Source organism: Hyperolius riggenbachi, chromosome 1 (genome assembly GCF_040937935.1).
Source record: "Hyperolius riggenbachi isolate aHypRig1 chromosome 1, aHypRig1.pri, whole genome shotgun sequence".
Taxonomy (NCBI): domain Eukaryota; kingdom Metazoa; phylum Chordata; class Amphibia; order Anura; family Hyperoliidae; genus Hyperolius; species Hyperolius riggenbachi.
The window spans coordinates 2,850,595-2,869,749 of NC_090646.1; the positions used below are offsets into that span (position 1 = coordinate 2,850,595).

The 19,155-nt window shown below is 50.6% G+C and overlaps 1 protein-coding gene across 3 annotated transcripts in view; it reads left to right on the forward strand.

Moving 5' to 3' along the window:
• LOC137544871 (interleukin-12 subunit beta-like) overlaps positions 1 to 19,155 on the forward strand; it is an 86,232-nt gene that overhangs the window by 54,338 nt on the left and 12,739 nt on the right. For all 3 annotated transcript variants that reach the window (XM_068265969.1, XM_068265973.1, XM_068265975.1), the window contains one exon: positions 15,907 to 16,051. In XM_068265969.1, coding sequence (XP_068122070.1) covers positions 15,907 to 16,041 — 135 coding nt within the window. In that variant the 3' untranslated portion in view covers positions 16,042 to 16,051. The remainder of the gene's footprint in view (positions 1 to 15,906; positions 16,052 to 19,155) is intronic.

The window sequence follows — 19,155 nt, forward strand, 5'->3', positions numbered from 1 at the left end:
TAATTATGCTGGCCACAAAAGTGATGGAAAAGATGTTTCAAGGGGTCTAACACCTGGAGGGGGGCATGGCGGAGTGGGATACAGGCCAAAAGTCCCCGGGAAAAATCTGGATTTGACGCAAAGCAGCGTTTTAAGGGCAGAAATCACATTGAATGCTAAATGACAGGCCTAAAGTGCTTTCAAACATCTTGCATGTGTATACATCAATCAGGTAGTGTAATTAAGGTTCACTACTAAACAGGTATACAGTGGCGGGTCCACTGAACAGAACAGGTATGCAGTGGCGGGTTCACTGAACAGGTATGCAGTGGCGGGTTCACTGAACAGAACAGGTATACAGTGGCAGGTTCACACAACAGGTATGCAGTGGCAGGTTCACTGAACACAACAGGTATGCAGTGGCGGGTTCACTAAACAGGTATACAGTGGCGGGTCCACTGAACAGAACAGGAATGCAGTGGCGGGTTCACTGAACACAACAGGTATGCAGTGGCGGGTTCACTGAACAGGTATACAGTGGCGGGTTCACTGAACAGAACAGGTATACAGTGGCGGGTTCACAGAACAGGTATGCAGTGGCAGGTTCACTGAACACAACAGGTATGCAGTGGCGGGTTCACTAAACAGGTATACAGTGGCGGGTCCACTGAACAGAACAGGTATGCAGTGGCGGGCTCACTGAACACAACAGGTATGCAGTGGCGGGTTCACTAAACAGGTATACAGTGGCGGGTCCACTGAACAGAACAGGTATGCAGTAGTGGGTTCACAGAACAGGTATGCAGTGGTGGGTTCACAGAACAGGTATGCAGTGGCAGGATCACTGAACAGGTATGCAGTGGTGGGTGGGTTCACAGAACAGGTATGCAGTGGTGGGTTCACAGAACAGGTATGCAGTGGCAGGATCACTGAACAGGTATGCAGTGGTGGGTTCACAGAACAGGTATGCAGTGGCAGGATCACTGAACAGGTATGCAGTGGTGGGTGGGTTCACAGAACAGGTATGCAGTGGCAGGATCACTGAACAGGTATGCAGTGGTGGGTGGGTTCACAGAACAGGTATGCAGTGGCAGGATCACTGAACAGGTATGCAGTGGTGGGTGGGTTCACAGAACAGGTATGCAGTGGCAGGATCACTGAACAGGTATGCAGTGGTGGGTGGGTTCACAGAACAGGTATGCAGTGGCAGGATCACTGAACAGGTATGCAGTGGTGGGTGGGTTCACAGAACAGGTATGCAGTGGCAGGATCACTGAACAGGTATGCAGTGGTGGGTTCACAGAACAGGTATGCAGTGGCAGGGTCACTGAACAGGAATGCAGTGGTGGGTTCACAGAACAGGTATGCAGTGGCAGGATCACTGAACAGGTATGCAGTGGTGGGTGGGTTCACAGAACAGGTATGCAGTGGTGGGTGGGTTCACAGAACAGGTATGCAGTGGCAGGATCACTGAACAGGTATGCAGTGGTCTCACTGAACAGAACAGGTATGCAGCCAGGAAAAGCTAAGCCTAACTAATCTTTCCCTATGAGAGACAGACAGCAGCTCGCCCTACTCTCTCTAATGCAGGCACACGAGTGGCCGTAATGGCCGCCGCTGCCTGCTTTATATAAGGGGGGTGGGGCTCCAGGGGCTAGTGTAGCCTAATTGGCTACACTGGGCCTGCTGACTGTGATGTAGAGGGTCAAAGTTGACCCTCATAGTGCATTGTGGGGCGAACCGAACTTCCGGAAACGTTCGCCTGCGGGAGGCGAACGCGAACCACCGAAGTTTGCCGGGAACCGTTCGCCGGCGAACCGTTCGGCCCATCTCTAGTTACCATGCACTTTATATTTTTACCACCACATTTACCAATTTTGTTTACATGAAATGGGCTACTTGAAGTTTTACCAACCTACTTCATCTTTATACTGTCCCCACCCCCCTCTCCACCCCCCATAATGTTAGGCTCCCACTGTCTTTTTACCTCATCTTGTCTACGTATTGAGACTTTATCCTCCCGCCTCCCCCCAGATCCTAGTTTAAAATCTCCTCCAACCATTTAGCCATCTTCTCCCCAATGCAGCTGCACCCTCCCCATTAAGGTGCAGCCCATCCCTGCTGTAGAACCTGTAGCCGACTGCAAAGTCTGCCCAGTTCTCCAGGAACCCAAACCCTTCCTTCCTACACCAATTTCTCAGCCACTTATTTAACTCCCTAAGCTCCCTCTGTCTCTCAGATGTAGCACGTGGCACTGGCAGTATTTCAGAAAACACCACCTTGGAGGTCCTTGCTTTAAGTTTATCTCCAAGTACCTGAAAATCATTTTTGAGGACCTTCCATCTCCCACTAACTTTGTCATTGGTGCCAATGTGTACCATGACAGCCGGGTCTTCCCCAGCCCCACCCAGTAATCTGTCAATTCTTTCCGCTACATGCCGAACCCGAGCACCCGGGAGGCAACAGACTGTACGGCATTCGCGGTTTCTTCGACAGATTACCCTATCTGTGCGCATAATAATTGAATCCCCTACCACCAGTACCTGTCTAGCCTTAGCTGCACTCCTATTCCCTTTCTCGTTACTGCAGTCTGCCCCTTGGTTGCTAAGGAGCATATCCTGCTGCAGCATTGCTACTCCTGAATCATCCTCCCCAATATTACGCAAACAAGCATACTTATTAGTGAGGGACAACTCGGGACTAGCCTCCCTGCCACTTTTTCCCCTACCCCTTCTAACTGTGACCCAACTAGCGGCTGCCTCTGCTTCTTGGTCCGGCTGTACTCCACCCTCCTCATCTTCAACGGTTCCATCCAGTGTCTGGATCGTGAGATCCAAGCTCTTCTCCATGTTGTGTATGCTTCTCAGTGTTGCGAGATGCTTATTTAGCTCTGCGACTTCCGGCTTTTAACTGAGCAACACGCACACACCCAGGGCAACAGTAAACACCCTCAATCCGCTGATCAAGGCATGCATACATGTTGCAGGATGTACACTGTACAGCATTGTCCAACATAATGACTATTGTGTGGGGAAATGTTATTTAAAGTAAACTGTGGCGGTAAAAGATGAAACGGGAGATTGAGTGTAGCTGGGGAGGAGGAAAGGGAGAGTAAGTAAAGTTGGGGAGTGTGGGGAGTGAGGGGAGGAGAAGGGTGGGGAGGGGGAGGAGGGGGCGGGAGGGGGGAGGAGGGGAGGAGGAGGGGCGGGAGGGGTGGAGGAGTGGAGGTGGAGTGAGTGAAGTTGGGGTGGAGTCCTCAAAATTTAAAGACTACACCACAACGTGCCTAGCACATTCTAACCAATGCAAAAAAACGCAATATTGATTGAAGGTTTTTTTTTTGTTTTTTTTTTTAGTCCTTCCCTACTTCCTCTCACCACTCTCTTTGTGCCTGTGTTGTAACGCCTGTTTTTAACGCCTATGCCACTTGTGTCGCAGCCACTTAGTGAGCAAGCCACAGACTGAGCAAGCTCAGTACTGAGTCCTGAAGCTGACCAAATACCTCCTGTTGCAGCTAGTCCCTCCCCCTAGCCAATTGCCTGCTGCAAAACAAACTAGAGGGAAAAGAAAAAAAAATGGAACTTTTAAAAACTGACACTTGCTGCTTAATATCAGATGAACCACAATAGACAATCCACCAGATACTGCAGCCGGATTACTGCAGGCAGCCCAGAGAGGAGGAGGACCCAACATAAGCTTCCCTCCATCACTTCTAGGACCCGCTACATAACAGGTCTGCCACCGCTATACACATGCCACGCCCCCAGAAATCAGAGGTTCTCCGCCCATTGGCTGAGGTGGATCTTCTGGCCCTGCACTTGGTGTGGTGTGGCCGGATTACTGCAGGCAGCCCAGAGAGGAGGAGGACCCAACATAAGCTAACCTCCATCACTTCTAGGACCCGCTACATAACAGGTCTGCCACCACTATACACAAGCCACGCCCCCAGATATCAGAGGTTCTCCGCCCATTGGCTGGGCTGGATCTTCTAGCCCTGCACTTGGTGTGGCCGGGTTACAGCAGGCAGCCCAGAGAGGAGGAGGAACCCAACATAAGCTAACCTCCATAACTTCTAGGACCCGCCACATAACATGTCTGCCACCGCTATACACATGCCACACCCCCAGAAATCAGAGGTTCTCCGCCCATTGGCTGAGGTGGATCTTCTGGCCCTGCACTTGGTGTGCCGTGGTCGGGTTACTGCAGGCAGCCCAGAGAGGAGGAGGACCCAACATAAGCTAACCTCCATCACTTCTAGGACCCGCTACATAACAGGTCTGCCACCACTATACACAAGCCACGCCCCCAGATATCAGAGGTTCTCCGCCCATTGGCTGGGCTGGATCTTCTAGCCCTGCACTTGGTGTGGTCGGGTTACTGCAGGCAGCCCAGAGAGGAGGAGGACCCAACATAAGCTTCCCTCCATCACTTCTAGGACCCGCCACATAACATGTCTGCCACCGCTATACACAAGCCACGCCCCCCAGATATCAGAGGTTCTCCGCCCATTGCCTGGGCTGGATCTTCTAGCCCTGCACTTGGTGTGGCCGGGTTACAGCAGGCAGCCCAGAGAGGAGGAGGAACCCAACATAAGCTAACCTCCATAACTTCTAGGACCCGCCACATAACATGTCTGCCACCGCTATACACATGCCACACCCCCAGAAATCAGAGGTTCTCCGCCCATTGGCTGAGGTGGATCTTCTGGCCCTGCACTTGGTGTGCCGTGGTCGGGTTACTGCAGGTAGCCCAGAGAGGAGAAGGACCCAACATAAGCTAACCTCCATCACTTCTAGGACCCGCTACATAACAGGTCTGCCACCACTATACACAAGCCACGCCCCCAGATATCAGAGGTTCTCCGCCCATTGGCTGGGCTGGATCTTCTAGCCCTGCACTTGGTGTGGTCGGGTTACTGCAGGCAGCCCAGAGAGGAGGAGGACCCAACATAAGTTTCCCTCCATCACTTCTAGGACCCGCTACATAACATGTCTGCCACCACTATACACAAGCCACACCCCCAGAAATCAGAGGTTCTCCGCCCATTGGCTGAGGTGGATCTTCTGGCCCTGCACTTGGTGTGCTGTGGTCGGGTTACTGCAGGTAGCCCAGAGAGGAGAAGGACCCAACATAAGCTAACCTCCATCACTTCTAGGACCCGCCACATAACATGTCTGCCACCGCTATACACAAGCCACACCCCCAGAAATCAGAGGTTCTCCGCCCATTGGCTGAGGTGGATCTTCTAGCCCTGCACTTGGTGTGGTGTGGCCGGATTACTGCAGGTAGCCCAGAGAGGAGGAGGACCCAACATAAGCTTCCCTCCATCACTTCTAGGACCCGCTACATAACAGGTCTGCCACCGCTACACACAAGCCACGCCCCCAGAAATCAGAGGTTCTCCGCCCATTGGCTGAGGTGGATCTTCTGGCCCTGCACTTGGTGTGGTGTTGCCGGATTACAGCAGGCAGCCCAGAGAGGAGGAGGACCCAACATAAGCTAACCTCCATAACTTCTAGGACCCGCCACATAACATGTCTGCCACCGCTATACACAAGCCACGCCCCCAGAAATCAGAGGTTCTCCGCCCATTGGCTGGGCTGGATCTTCTAGCCCTGCACTTGGTGTGCTGTGGTCGGGTTACTGCATAAGCTTCCCTCCATCACTTCTAGGGCCCGTCCACATAACATGTCTGCCACCATTATACACAAGCCACACCCCCAGAAATCAGAGGTTCTCCGCCCATTGGCTGAGGTGGATCTTCTGGCCCTGCACTTGGTGTGGTGTGGCCGGATTACTGCAGGCAGCCCAGAGAGGAGGAGGACCCAACATAAGCTAACCTCCATAACTTCTAGGACCCGCTACATAACATGTCTGCCACCGCTATACACATGCCACGCCCCCAGAAATCAGAGGTTCTCCGCCCATTGGCTGAGGTGGATCTTCTGGCCCTGCACTTGGTGTGCCGTGGTCGGGTTACTGCATAAGCTTCCCTCCATCACTTCTAGGGCCCGTCCACATAACATGTCTGCCACCATTATACACAAGCCACGCCCCCAGAAATCAGAGGTTCTCTTACTTCCATGGTAAACGTATCTCTGAAGTTGTAACAGCATGTCTGCTGATGGCTGCAGTGTGCTGTGCTGGGGCAGGTGGGGTGGTGTGCTGGGATGAGGGAATAGGGAAAGGGTGGTGTCCCATAGTGGTGTATGGAAAGGGCCCAAAGGGCCCATAGGAATTTGCAGTGATTGAAAGAGCTATTCCTCAGGGGCGGAAGGAAGGTTCTGTAACAACTTATCAGTAACAGGATATAAAGGAGCACTCTTAGCAGATTCTGGTACACAATCTGTGGGAGGAGGGGAAGTGCACTGAATGGGAGGGGCAGTGCCCTGAAGGGGAGGAGCTGGTAGAGGGCCTAGAGGCAGTGATTGGGTGAAATGCTCCTCGGGGGATTAGGAGAATGTTCTGTAGTATCAGGTGAACAGCAGCATATTTGTTTATATCATTTGCACTACAAAAAAAACCCAGGTCTTACCCCTGGTCACACGTGTAGACCTATTACCGTCATACACTCACCAATAAACGATAAGATATCAGAAAAGTGAATCCTCTCATCAGGGCCCCCTGGTGGTCAGTGCAGGTCATGCAGCATCTGTGACGTATGCACAGACACCCTCCAATTCCTGTTCCCTTTGCCGAGGTTTACCATTCTGACGGCAGTCAGCACTGCAGGCAAGGTAACTTTTTGGATTGGTTGGTGCATCCACACACAGTCCAATTTCAATTGTATATACTGTACAATCGATACAATCCATGATCTCATATAGAGACCAGGTCGCTGCCACCAATCCACAATAAAGCATGCGAATACGCTGAGTCTAACTCTAGCTAAATCCTGTAGGAAAAGGGTTAATTCAAAACCTTTCTAGAGATAGCAAAACTAACCATATAAATAAAACTGGTTATGGTAACGTCTCTCTTAGAGAGAACGTGAACCTTTTCAGAGCTTTCAGATATTTAGAACAAGCACTTAGACAAACAATATTTTTAATGGTTTATTTTATAAGAAAAATAATGCATAGACGAAATACAACAATTGAGACAGATTGATACAGTTAAATAATAAGGGATTAAAAACTAACTCTAGCAAGTAACTTGTCTATATATCTTATCGAAAGTTCAGATAGTTTACACAGCAAATCTAGCTGCAAACAGCTTCAGCATTTGTTCCTGTGTTACAATGAAGGCAGCCATGTTCTGTTTGTCATCTTTACACAAACAAGCTGATAGCATCTCCAGCCCTCATCCTACCCTCCTCCCTCCTTCCCTCTGCCACTGAAATCTCTGGCTAGTAACCTCCTCCTGCCCAGACTGAGCTCCCATAAGCCCTTGCTACAGTGCCAAGGCTCTCTGAAAAAACTGTGGGTGAGGCTTGTTTAGTTTATAGGGAATTAGAGTATTAACCCCCCCCCCCAAAAAAAGGATTTGGCTTGGGGAATGCCCTATAAACTATATGTAAGGAACACAATTATGCAATGAGTAAACGTTTATCTCGGATCCACTTTAAACGTGAAAATAAGGAATTATTATAATAGTCTGAGCACTGTGTCAAGTTACTGTATGTCCTTTGGAATTCCAATAACAAGATATAAAGTCCAGGAAAGTTGTGTGGACACTGGATAGACGTCCATGGATAACACAGCCAATCTGTGATGGTGTATGGATGGCTGGGCTCTCTCCCCCACAGCCTGTGTCCAGCAGGATTTAACCCTTTCTCCACTGGAGGGTGGAGATTGTAAGGGGAGATGGGCTGTGTCTGCTACAGGACCCTTCTCCACCCCTTTGTCATGACAGGCAGGAAAGAATATGAAATAACTGAAATTGTCTCGGCGTCAGTTGATCGGAACCCGCAGAGAATGATAAAGGCGTATTCCTGCCATTCTCTACTATACTTACAATCCAAAAACAGGTCCATTGAGATATTCCATTGCAGACCTTGGTGCAGGAAGATGCAGCACACACGGGGTGGTTCAGCCACACTCAAATCATATCTAATAATTGGCTGATCATTTTGACATGGCCGGCATTGACAGAAAACTGATGCATTTAGTAACATGACTAAGTGAATATTCTTTTATCCCAATGTGAATTAAGGCCTCTTTCACAGTGTGACGTTAAAGTCGCACATTAGAAAATAGTTTAACGTGGACTAACGCAGTCAGCAATGCTAAGTCTGTGCGACATTCGCAGTGCACACGTTGCGTTGTGTGTAACGTGTGGCGTTATTAGACAGTGCTCCATGCTGTGCGTTATACATGTTATTAGCTGCGTTAGACTGTTTGCACATGCTCAGTAGTGACTTGGAAGCATACTTTTTATTGCTTGTATGCTCTACTGTATGTGACGATAACGGGCATTAAGTTGCGTTACAACTTTTTAGGGACGTTGCGTTGTAAGCTTGCGGTGCGACTTTGACGTCGCATCAAAACGCAACGTCCCATTGTGAAAGTAGCCTAAAAGTAATTTCTGTTACCCGGTCAGAAGGAATTTATGACTGGGGGGTAGGGGGGGGGGGGGGAGTTCTGGTTTTCTAGTCCATGAACCCCCTTACCAATATTCCTTGTAGCAGATCTTGGAGGTATATGATCTAGCTCTGGTTTAGGGTTTATGGGGCTCCCTCTAGGGAACCATGACTGTAAAGTGAACTTGCTGTGTAGTTTTTATGGCGCCCTCTCCAGGGGAAGACAACTTTTTCCTGTGGGCGGAGAGTGACTGGTTTTGGGACTGACAGAATATTTTCTTGTTTTTTCAAGTGAGGCTGGGAACCTAAAGAAGTACTCTATCTCACACCTTTGTGCGCATTTTCATGTGATTGCGCAAATGGCGCTCGCTAGAGATGTGAGCAAACAGTTCGGCCGCGAATCTCAAAGTGGCCATAATACTTGAGGGCCGCTATGAACAGTAGTAGTACGGCTGCACTGGGCCGGCGGTGCGCATCACTTATAACGTCACGCACATGTGCAGAAAGTGCCCGGCAACAGGCGTGCAATCAAGGACGCGCACCGCCGGTGTGATGTCAGAAATTGCAGCCCTGCACATTTTGCAGCCCCGCATGCGCAGTTGGAGCCTGCGCCCCATTACTGTAACGGTCGGGTGACGGAACGGTCACCGCTGACCCGAGTTCCCCCTAGGGGGCGCGAGGTTTGGACGGATAGTCTAGTCCGAGCCGAGTCATACACAGGAGGACACGGACGGGTTAAAGGGATTAGGCAGATGGGTGGTCTAATGCAAGCCGGGTCATACACAGGAGGTCAAGTTCAGGTTAAGGGATTAGGCAGATGGGTGGTCTAATGCAAGCCGGGTCATACACAGGAGGTCAGGTTCAGGTTATCACAGTGGCTAACTAGCACTCTGGAGGCTGCAGATGGATAACAGCACAGTGACTAGCCAGGAGCACTCAAGATACAAACTACTGCGGAACTATACAGAGCAGGCAGAGACACAGCCTGTTGCCAGAAACTCACGCTATAACCGGCGTGCAGCCGCGGACCGGAAGTCCCTATATACCCTCTGTCCGCGTCATTTCCGGGTCGCCTGCCGCTTGGACGCATAAACAGTACGCGTGTACGTACGCGTCTGACGTACGTCCGTACGCGTCCGCCCCATGCGACCCTTGGAACGCATGCGTCCATCCTTCTTTACTAGAGATGCGGCCGTGGAGCGCAACCCGGAAGTGCCCGGCTCCCCGCGGCTGCGCGGATCAGGCTGTCCCATTACACTACCCCCCCCCTGAGGAGTGACCCCTGGGCACTCAATTTTCGGTTTGTGGGGGAACTTGGTGTGAAACTCCCGGACCAAGTCCCGAGCATGTACCTGCCGAGCCGGAATCCACCGTCGCTCCTCTGGCCCGTATCCCTTCCATTCAATTAAATATTGCAATGAGTTCCTAACCTTCCTTGAATCCAAAACCCTCTCCACCTCAAACTCAGTCTCTCCCTGTACAGTTACAGGAGGTGGGGGGGTGGCGGAGGTTCGGAAATCTTTCGCAGACTTAAGCAGTGACACATGGAACGAATTTCCCACTTTCAATGAATCAGGTAACTTGACTCTGTAAGCGACGTTGTTAATCCGCTTTAAAATAGGAAACGGCCCAATGTACCGTGGCCCCAACTTAGGTGTCGGTTGTTTCAATGGGATGTTCTTTGTTGACACCCACACCAGATCCCCTGGACCGAACATTGGTTCCTGAGACCTAAACCTGTCCGAGAAGTGTTTCTGCTTCTTGGTGGCCCTTCCCAAGTTCTCCCGAACTTTGTCCCATACCTCCGCCATGTGAGTCACCCAGTCCTCTATTATAGGAGAGTCGGAAGGTGGTCCCGACAAGGGAGAGAATTTTGGATTCATACCCATGACCACCTGGAATGGCGACATGCCCGTAGATGAACTCACCGCGTTGTTGATGGCGAATTCTGCAAATGGTAAGTAAGACGCCCATTCCCCTTGATTCCCAGCCACATAACACCGTAGGTACTGTTCCAAATTCTGGTTTATTCTCTCAGTCTGGCCATTCGTCTCGGGGTGGAATCCAGAGGAAAATGACAGTGTGATACCCAAGCGAGCACAAAATGAACGCCAGAACTGAGAGACAAACTGGACACCTCGATCTGAAACAATTCTCTCCGGAGCCCCATGGAGACGAAAAATGTTAGTAATAAACAGATCAGCCAGTTCTTTAGCAGAGGGTAATTTATTCAAGGGAATGAAGTGGGACATCTTACTAAAGCGGTCAACCACGACCCAGATGACCGTGAACCCTTTGGAGACAGGTAAATCCACCACAAAATCCATGGATATGTCCGTCCAGGGCCGGGAAGGGGTTGGGAGGGGTTGGAGATAACCGCTTGGGGCCGTGCGGGGCACTTTACTGCGGGCACAAACGGGACAAGAACCAACATAGGCCTTCACATCTCGTGATAGGGAGGGCCACCACACCCAGCGGGTTAGGAGTTCATGGGTCTTTGTTTTTCCTGGATGACCCACAGTTTTATTGTCGTGGAACTGCTGGAGCACCTTGAATCTCCACTGTGGCGGCACGTAAAGGCAATCCGCAGGCTTCCCCGGAGGAGCATCACCTTGAAGAGAAGACAGAAGACACATGAGATCTTCCTCAAGCAGGGGGTTAGTAGCAGCAGCTGAAATACAATGTGCAGGCACTATAGATTCGGGGACCTGATTCTCAGGGGCTTCCGGGCTGAAGCATCGTGACAAGGCATCCGCCTTCACGTTCTTCGAGCCTGGTTTGTAAGTGATGGTAAATCTGAATCTAGAAAAAAATAACGCCCACCGGGCCTGCCTTGGACTCAACCTTTTCGCCGACTCAATGTACTCCAGATTTTTGTGATCTGTGTACACCGTAACTGGGAATGCTGACCCCTCTAACCACTGCCTCCACTCCTCCAGAGCCCATTTTACTCCTAACAGCTCTCGATTCCCGATGTCGTAGTTCCGCTCAGCGGAAGAGAACTTCCTCGAGAGGAAAGCGCAGGGATGCAACTCCTCGGGCGCGCCTGCAAATTGAGAGAGGACCGCACCTACACCAATCTCGGAAGCGTCCACTTCAACAATAAAGGCCCGAGTAATGTCCGGGTGTACTAGGACAGGAGCTGAGCAAAACGCCTCCTTCAAGGTCTTAAAGGCAAGTTGGGCCTGAGGAGTCCATCGGGAGGGATCGGCCCCTTTTTTGGTCAAATCCGTTAGGGGTGCCACCTTGAGGGAGAACCCTCGAATAAACCTCCTATAAAAGTTGGTGAACCCCAGGAATCTCTGCAGGCCCTTCAAGGTGCTCGGTTGTGGCCAACTGAGGACCGCTGAGACCTTTGCCGGGTCCATCGTTAAGCCCGAGCTGGAGATAATATATCCCAGGAACGGTACTTGAGATACCTCAAAGGCACATTTCTCGAGTTTGGCGTACAACCGGTTCTCTCTCAGTTTCTGCAGGACGGCTCGAACATGATCCCGGTGTTCCGCGAGGGTTGGGGAGTAGATCAGGATGTCATCCAGGTAAACTATGACAAACCTCCCCAGGAAATCCCGAAAGACGTCGTTCACAAACTCCTGGAAGACTGCAGGAGCATTACAAAGGCCAAAGGGCATCACCAAATACTCGTAATGCCCATCATGAGTATTAAATGCAGTCTTCCATTCGTCGCCCTGGCGGATACGGATGAGGTTGTAGGCCCCCCTCAGATCCAACTTGGAGAACAACCGTGCCCCCGAGACTTGAGCGAACAGATCGTCTATTAGAGGCAGCGGGTACCGGTTTTTCACCGTTATCCGGTTCAGTCCCCTGTAATCAATGCAGGGTCGGAGACCCCCGTCCTTCTTTTCTACGAAAAAGAAGCCCGCCCCGGCCGGAGAAGTAGATGGCTGGAGGAACCCCTTTTCCAAATTCTCCTGGATGTATTCCCTCATGGCTACCCTTTCAGGACCAGTCAAGCTATACAGATGCCCCCGCGGAGGCATAGTTCCAGGGAGTAGATCGATCGGGCAGTCATACGGCCGATGCGGGGGTAACTCGTCTGCAGCCCGCGGAGAGAACACGTCCGCAAACTGTCTATAGGCTTCTGGCACCTGCTGCAGGTTCAGTTGTGTACTGAGCAGAGGCAGCGCCGTTAGACAGTCCTTGTGACAGGAGTCAGACCAGCTGACTAGTTGCCCCGATCGCCAATCCAACGTGGGATTGTGCTGTCTTAACCAGGGTAATCCTAGTACCAGTGTGGTAGAGGGCATCCTCAATAAGAAGAAGGTGATCTTTTCCGCATGCAGAACCCCTATGTTCAAATGCAGCTCTGGGGTTACCGCTACCGGCGTCACCAGTTGCAGGGGGGAGTCATCGATGGCGGTAACCTGTATGGGTCTAGTCAAGGGCAAGGACGGGATATTCAACCTCCTGGCCAAGTCCACATCCAGGAAATTCCCTGCAGCCCCGCTATCCACAAATGCTTGCCCCGTGACCTCTTTGCCCTGCCAACCCAGAGAGAACGGTAGCAGAAACCGTGGTTCCTTTGGAGGAATTACCTGCCCGCCTAGATGAACTTCCTCAGATCCACCTAGGCTTTGAAGTTTCCCGACTTCTTCTCTGGACAGGTTCGGACCATGTGACCTGCTCCTCCGCAGTAAAGGCAAAGACCCTGGGTCCGTCTCCGGGATCTTTCAGCAGAGGAGAGCTTGGAGGACCCGATCTGCATGGGTTCATCAACGTCTCCAGCCGGAGTCGCTGTTTCCACCAGTACAGGAACCGCAGCAGCAGCTCCGCTGCGTTCTAGCCGTCTTTGGCGTAGCCGCCGGTCCACCCTGATGGTGAGGGTAATGGCCTCATCCAGTGTTGCGGGAGGCAGGTAATTAATCAGGTGGTCCTTCACGGTTTCCGTCAACCCATGAATGAACTGATCTAACAGAGCGGGGTCATTCCACTGGGAGACCACGGACCATCTCCTAAATTCTGAGGCATAGACCTCCGCAGTGTTTTTTCCCTGCCGGAGACCTCGGAGTTTGTGTGCCGCAGTGGTAGTGACATCTGGGTCAGAATAGAGGATGCTCATGGCCTGGAAGAACTCCTCTACCGAGGTGAGGGCAGGATGCCCCTGTGGGAGACTGAAAGCCCATGCCTGCGGATCCCCCTGGAGCAGGGAGATCACTAAAGCCACCCTTTGCCTCTCTGACCCTGTGGCCCTGGGCCTCACATAGAAGTACATGCGGCAAGAGTTCATGAAATTGTTAAAGGAGCCCCGGTCCCCAGAGAACTTTTCGGGAAGGGGAAGCTTGGGCTCCTGGGCTTGCTCCACAGGGGGATGCCCAGCCGGTGCGGGAGCAGGCGGCTCGCCCCGTGGGGCGACAGGTGCAGTCCCTTCCATGTCAATGGCCATATCAAGAGGAGTGGCTGCAGCTTGCGCTTGTATTGCAGCCTGTGCGGCTGCTTGGGCTTGCGCCTGGGCCTGGGCGGCAGCCTGCGCCTGAACTATCGGGGTAACCATGTCGGCAAGGCCCTTGATTGCTTCGGCCAACTGGTCTATCTGCCGTTGCATAGCCTCCATGCTATAGATAAGTAATTTGGGGCCGGTTATAATGTAACGGTCGGGTGACGGAACGGTCACCGCTGACCCGAGTTCCCCCTAGGGGGCGCGAGGTTTGGACGGATAGTCTAGTCCGAGCCGAGTCATACACAGGAGGACACGGACGGGTTAAAGGGATTAGGCAGATGGGTGGTCTAATGCAAGCCGGGTCATACACAGGAGGTCAGGTTCAGGTTATCACAGTGGCTAACTAGCACTCTGGAGGCTGCAGATGGATAACAGCACAGTGACTAGCCAGGAGCACTCAAGATACAAACTACTGCGGAACTATACAGAGCAGGCAGAGACACAGCCTGTTGCCAGAAACTCACGCTATAACCGGCGTGCAGCCGCGGACCGGAAGTCCCTATATACCCTCTGTCCGCGTCATTTCCGGGTCGCCTGCCGCTTGGACGCATAAACAGTACGCGTGTACGTACGCGTCTGACGTACGTCCGTACGCGTCCGCCCCATGCGACCCTTGGAACGCATGCGTCCATCCTTCTTTACTAGAGATGCGGCCGTGGAGCGCAACCCGGAAGTGCCCGGCTCCCCGCGGCTGCGCGGATCAGGCTGTCCCATTACAATTACATTGTGCAGCCACGTAAAACGTCATAAATATCTCCGCTTCCGCACCACGTACACCCCCGAAATTTTCAGGGGAGGGAGGGGACCGCCAGATCTAGCTCTGTGCCGAATTGCAGCCCCCGAGACCCGCTGGTTCCCGAGACTGATTGCAGCAAACCTATCTCGGGAACTAGCGGGGCTAGGGGGCTGCAATTCGACACAGAGCTAGATCTGGGGGTCCCCTCCCTCCCCTGAAAATTTCGGGAGTGTACGTGGTGCGGAAGCGGAGATATTTCAGGTAAATAATGTCTAACTTCCCACTGAGCATGCGCAATACTCAGTGAGGAATGCTGCTTCCGGGCTGCTATATCTGACATTACACCGGCCCAGCGCAGCCGTACTACTACTGGTCATAGCGACCCGGAAGTAGTACAGGGTGAAGGGTTCAGGAACCGTTCACCGACATCTCTAGCGCTCGCTAAATGGGGACAGCATCCACTATGTGGACATTGTGTGAGGCACTCATTCTCCTGATTTTCTAGAGTCCTTGTGTCCATTTTCTCCTTTTATTCTTGAGTGAGATGTGCTGAGAATACTATGGAACAGATTTGCACTGAAGGGAGGAGCTGGAAGATGTTTAATAAACAACCTTTATTAAGAAACTGCAAATAACAGCCTCTTGTACCTCCTGCAGCTGGACACCAGGGTAAGGGTGCTGCATGAGAACATCGCCCCACAGTAGTGACCTTTCTGTGCGCTCAGCCATGCCTGATAGTGGGCGGGGTTTAGCATTTATAGCCTGGGCGATATGTTAGGCTGTGACTAGGGGCTGAGCTGTGGCCTGAAACATGTCAGCCTGTACAGCATGTTTATACTCAATAGATGAAGCAGACCGGTGTTATTTATTTGCTGTGCTGCATACTGTGTAGATATTCCACCATTATTCTGGTAATATTTTTTGGCACTGTTGTTTTTTCATGTAAGTGACAAAATATAATGGGAGTTTCTCAACAGATTCTGGCTGTATAGTTTCTTTGGGGGCGGGGCAGAGCACTGAAGGGGGAGGGACATTGCAGCTGCTCCTCGGGGGTGGAGAAAAGTTTGTTTTATATTGGATGATTACAAAGATATAATTAGGAGGCAGATTCTTCCCCCCCTGTAGGTCATGTGTGACAACGCAATACACACATGGAATACAATTCTCATCATTACACTGACTCTTCTTTGTGTGATGATATTTTACCCTCAGGTGCGCCGCCTGCTGGAGGGACAGACAAACTACCAGATAAAAGATGTTGAAGAATTCCGAGTCCAGTGCAGAGACCTCTTCAGTGACACTTCCCCCTGGAGTGCCTGGAGCCCGATCTTCAGGCGTGAGTGCTGACGCCCACCAGGTAATGCGGGAGAGACGTGAATACTGACGCCCACCAGGTAATGCGGGGGAGGGGTGAGTGCTGACACCTACCAGGTAATGCGGGTGAGGGGTGAATACTGACACCCACCAGCTAATGCGGGGGAGGGGTGAGTGCTGACGCCTACCAGGTAATGTGGGGGAGGGGTGAATGCTGACGCCCACCAGGTAATGCTGACACTTACCAGGTAATGCGGGTGAGGGGTGATTACTGACACCCACCAGCTAATGCGGGGGAGGGGTGAGTGCTGACGCCCACCAGGTAATGCGGGGGAGGGGTGAGTGCTGACGCCCACCAGGTAATGCTGACACTTACCAGGTAATGCGGGTGAGGGGTGATTACTGACACCCACCAGCTAATGCGGGGGAGGGGTGAGTGCTGACGCCTACCAGGTAATGCGGGGGAGGGGTGAATGCTGACGCCCACTAGGTAATGCGGGGGAGGGGTGAATGCTGACGCCCACCAGGTAATGCTGACACTTACCAGGTAATGCGGGTGAGGGGTGAATACTGACACCCACCAGCTAATGCGGGGGAGGGGTGAGTGCTGACGCCTACCAGGTAATGCGGGGGAGGGGTGAATGCTGACGCCCACTAGGTAATGCGGGGGAGGGGTGAATGCTGACGCCCACCAGGTAATGCTGACACTTACTAGGTAATGCGGGTGAGGGGTGAATACTGACACCCACCAGCTAATGCGGGGGAGGGGTGAGTGCTGACGCCCACCAGGTAATGCGGGGGAGGGGTGAGTGCTGACGCCCACCAGGTAATGCGGGGGAGGGGTGAATGCTGATGCCCACTAGGTAATGCGGGGGAGGGGTGAATGCTGATGCCCACTAGGTAATGCGGGGGAGGGGTGAATACTGACGCCCACCAGGTAATGCGGGGGGAGGGGTGAATGCTGACGCCCACTAGGTAATGCGGGGGAGGGGTGAATGCTGACGCCCACCAGCTAATGCAGGGGAGGGGTGAATGCTGACACTTACCCACCCACCCATAGTAGGATTAGAGTGTGAGCTCCCCTGAGGACAGTCAGTGACATGACTCTGTAATGTGCTGCAGGAGATGTCAGTGCTATATAAATACATAATAATAATATGGTAGGACATTAGACTATGACTATAGTAGGATTAGATTGTGAGCTCCTCTGAGGACAGTCAGTGACATGACAATGTACTCTGTAATGTGCTGCAGAAGATATCAGTGCTATATAAATACATAATAATAATATGGTAGGACAATAGACTATGACTATGGTAGGATTAGAGTGTGAGCTCCTCTGAGGACAGTCAGTGACATGACTATGTACTCTGTAATGTGCTGCAGAAGATGTCAGTGCTATATAAATACATAATAATAATAATATGGTAGGCCATTAGACTATGACTATGGTAAGATTAGAGTGTGAGCTCCTCTGAGGACAGTCAGTGACATGACTATGTACTCTGTAATGTGCTGCAGGAGATGTCAGTGCTATATAAATACATAATAATAATAATATGGTAGGCCATTAGACTATGACTATGGTAAGATTAGAGTGTGAGCTCCTCTGAGGACAGTCAGTGACATGACTATGTACTCTGTAATGTGCTGCAGGAGATGTCAGTGCTGTATAAATACATAATAATAATAATATGGTAGGACATTGGACTATGACTATGGTAGGGTTAGAGTGTGAGCTCCTCTGAGGAAAGTCAGTGACATGACTATGTACTCTGTAATGTGCTGCAGAAGATGTCAGTGCTATATAAATACATAATAATAATAATATGGTAGGCCATTAGACTATGACTATGGTCAGGATTAGATTGTGAGCTCCTCTGAGGACAGTCAGTGACATGACTATGTACTCTGTAATGTGCTGCAGAAGATGTCAGTGCTATATAAATACATAATAATAATAGGGTAGCACCTTAGACTATGACTATGGTAGGATTAGATTGTGAGCTCCTTTGAGGGCAGTCAGTGACATGACTATGTACTCTGTAATGTGCTGCAGGAGATTTTAGTGCTATATAAATACATAATAATAATAGGGTAGGACATTGGACTATGACTATGGTAGGGATTAGAGTGTGTGCTCCTCTGAGGACAGTCAGTGACATGACTATGTACTCTGTAAAGTGCTGCAGAAGATGTCAGTGCTATATAAATACATAATAATAATATGGTAGGACATTAGACTATGACTATGGTAGGGATTAGATTGTGAGCTCCTCTGAGGACAGTCAGTGACATGACAATGCACTCTGTAATGTGCTGCAGAAGATATCAGTGCTATATAAATACATAATAATAATATGGTAGGACAATAGACTATGACTATGGTAGGATTAGATTGTGAGCTCCTCTGAGGACAGTCAGTGACATGACTATGTACTCTGTAAAGTGCTGCAGAATATGTCAGTGCTATATAAATACATAATAATAATAGGGTAGCACATTAGACTATGACTATGGTAGTATTAGATTGTGAGCTCCTCTGAGGACAGTCAGTGACATGACTATGTGCTCTGTAATGTGCTGCAGTAGATGTCAGTGCTATATAAATACATAATAATAATATGGTAGGACATTAGACTATGGCTATGGCAGGATTAGAGTGTGAGCTCATCTGAGGACAGTCAGTGACATGACTATGTACTCTGTAATGTGCTGCAGGAGATGTCAGTGCTATATAAATACATAATAATATGATAGGACATTAGACTATGACTATGGTAGGATTAGAGTGTGAGCTCCTCTGAGGACAGTCAGTGACATGACTATGTACTCTGTAAAGTGCTGCAGAAGATGTCAGTGCTATATAAATACATAATAATAATATGGTAGGACATTAGACTATGACTATGGTAGGATTAGAGTGTGAGCTCCTCTGAGGGCAGTCAGTGACATGACTATGTACTCTGTAATGTGCTGCAGAAGATGTCAGTGCTATATAAATACATAATAATAATACGGTAGGACATTAGACTATGACTATGGTAGGATTAGAGTGTGAGCTCCTCTGAGGACAGTCACTGACATGACTATGTACTCTGTAAAGTGCTGCAGAAGATGTCCGTGCTATATAAATACATAATAATA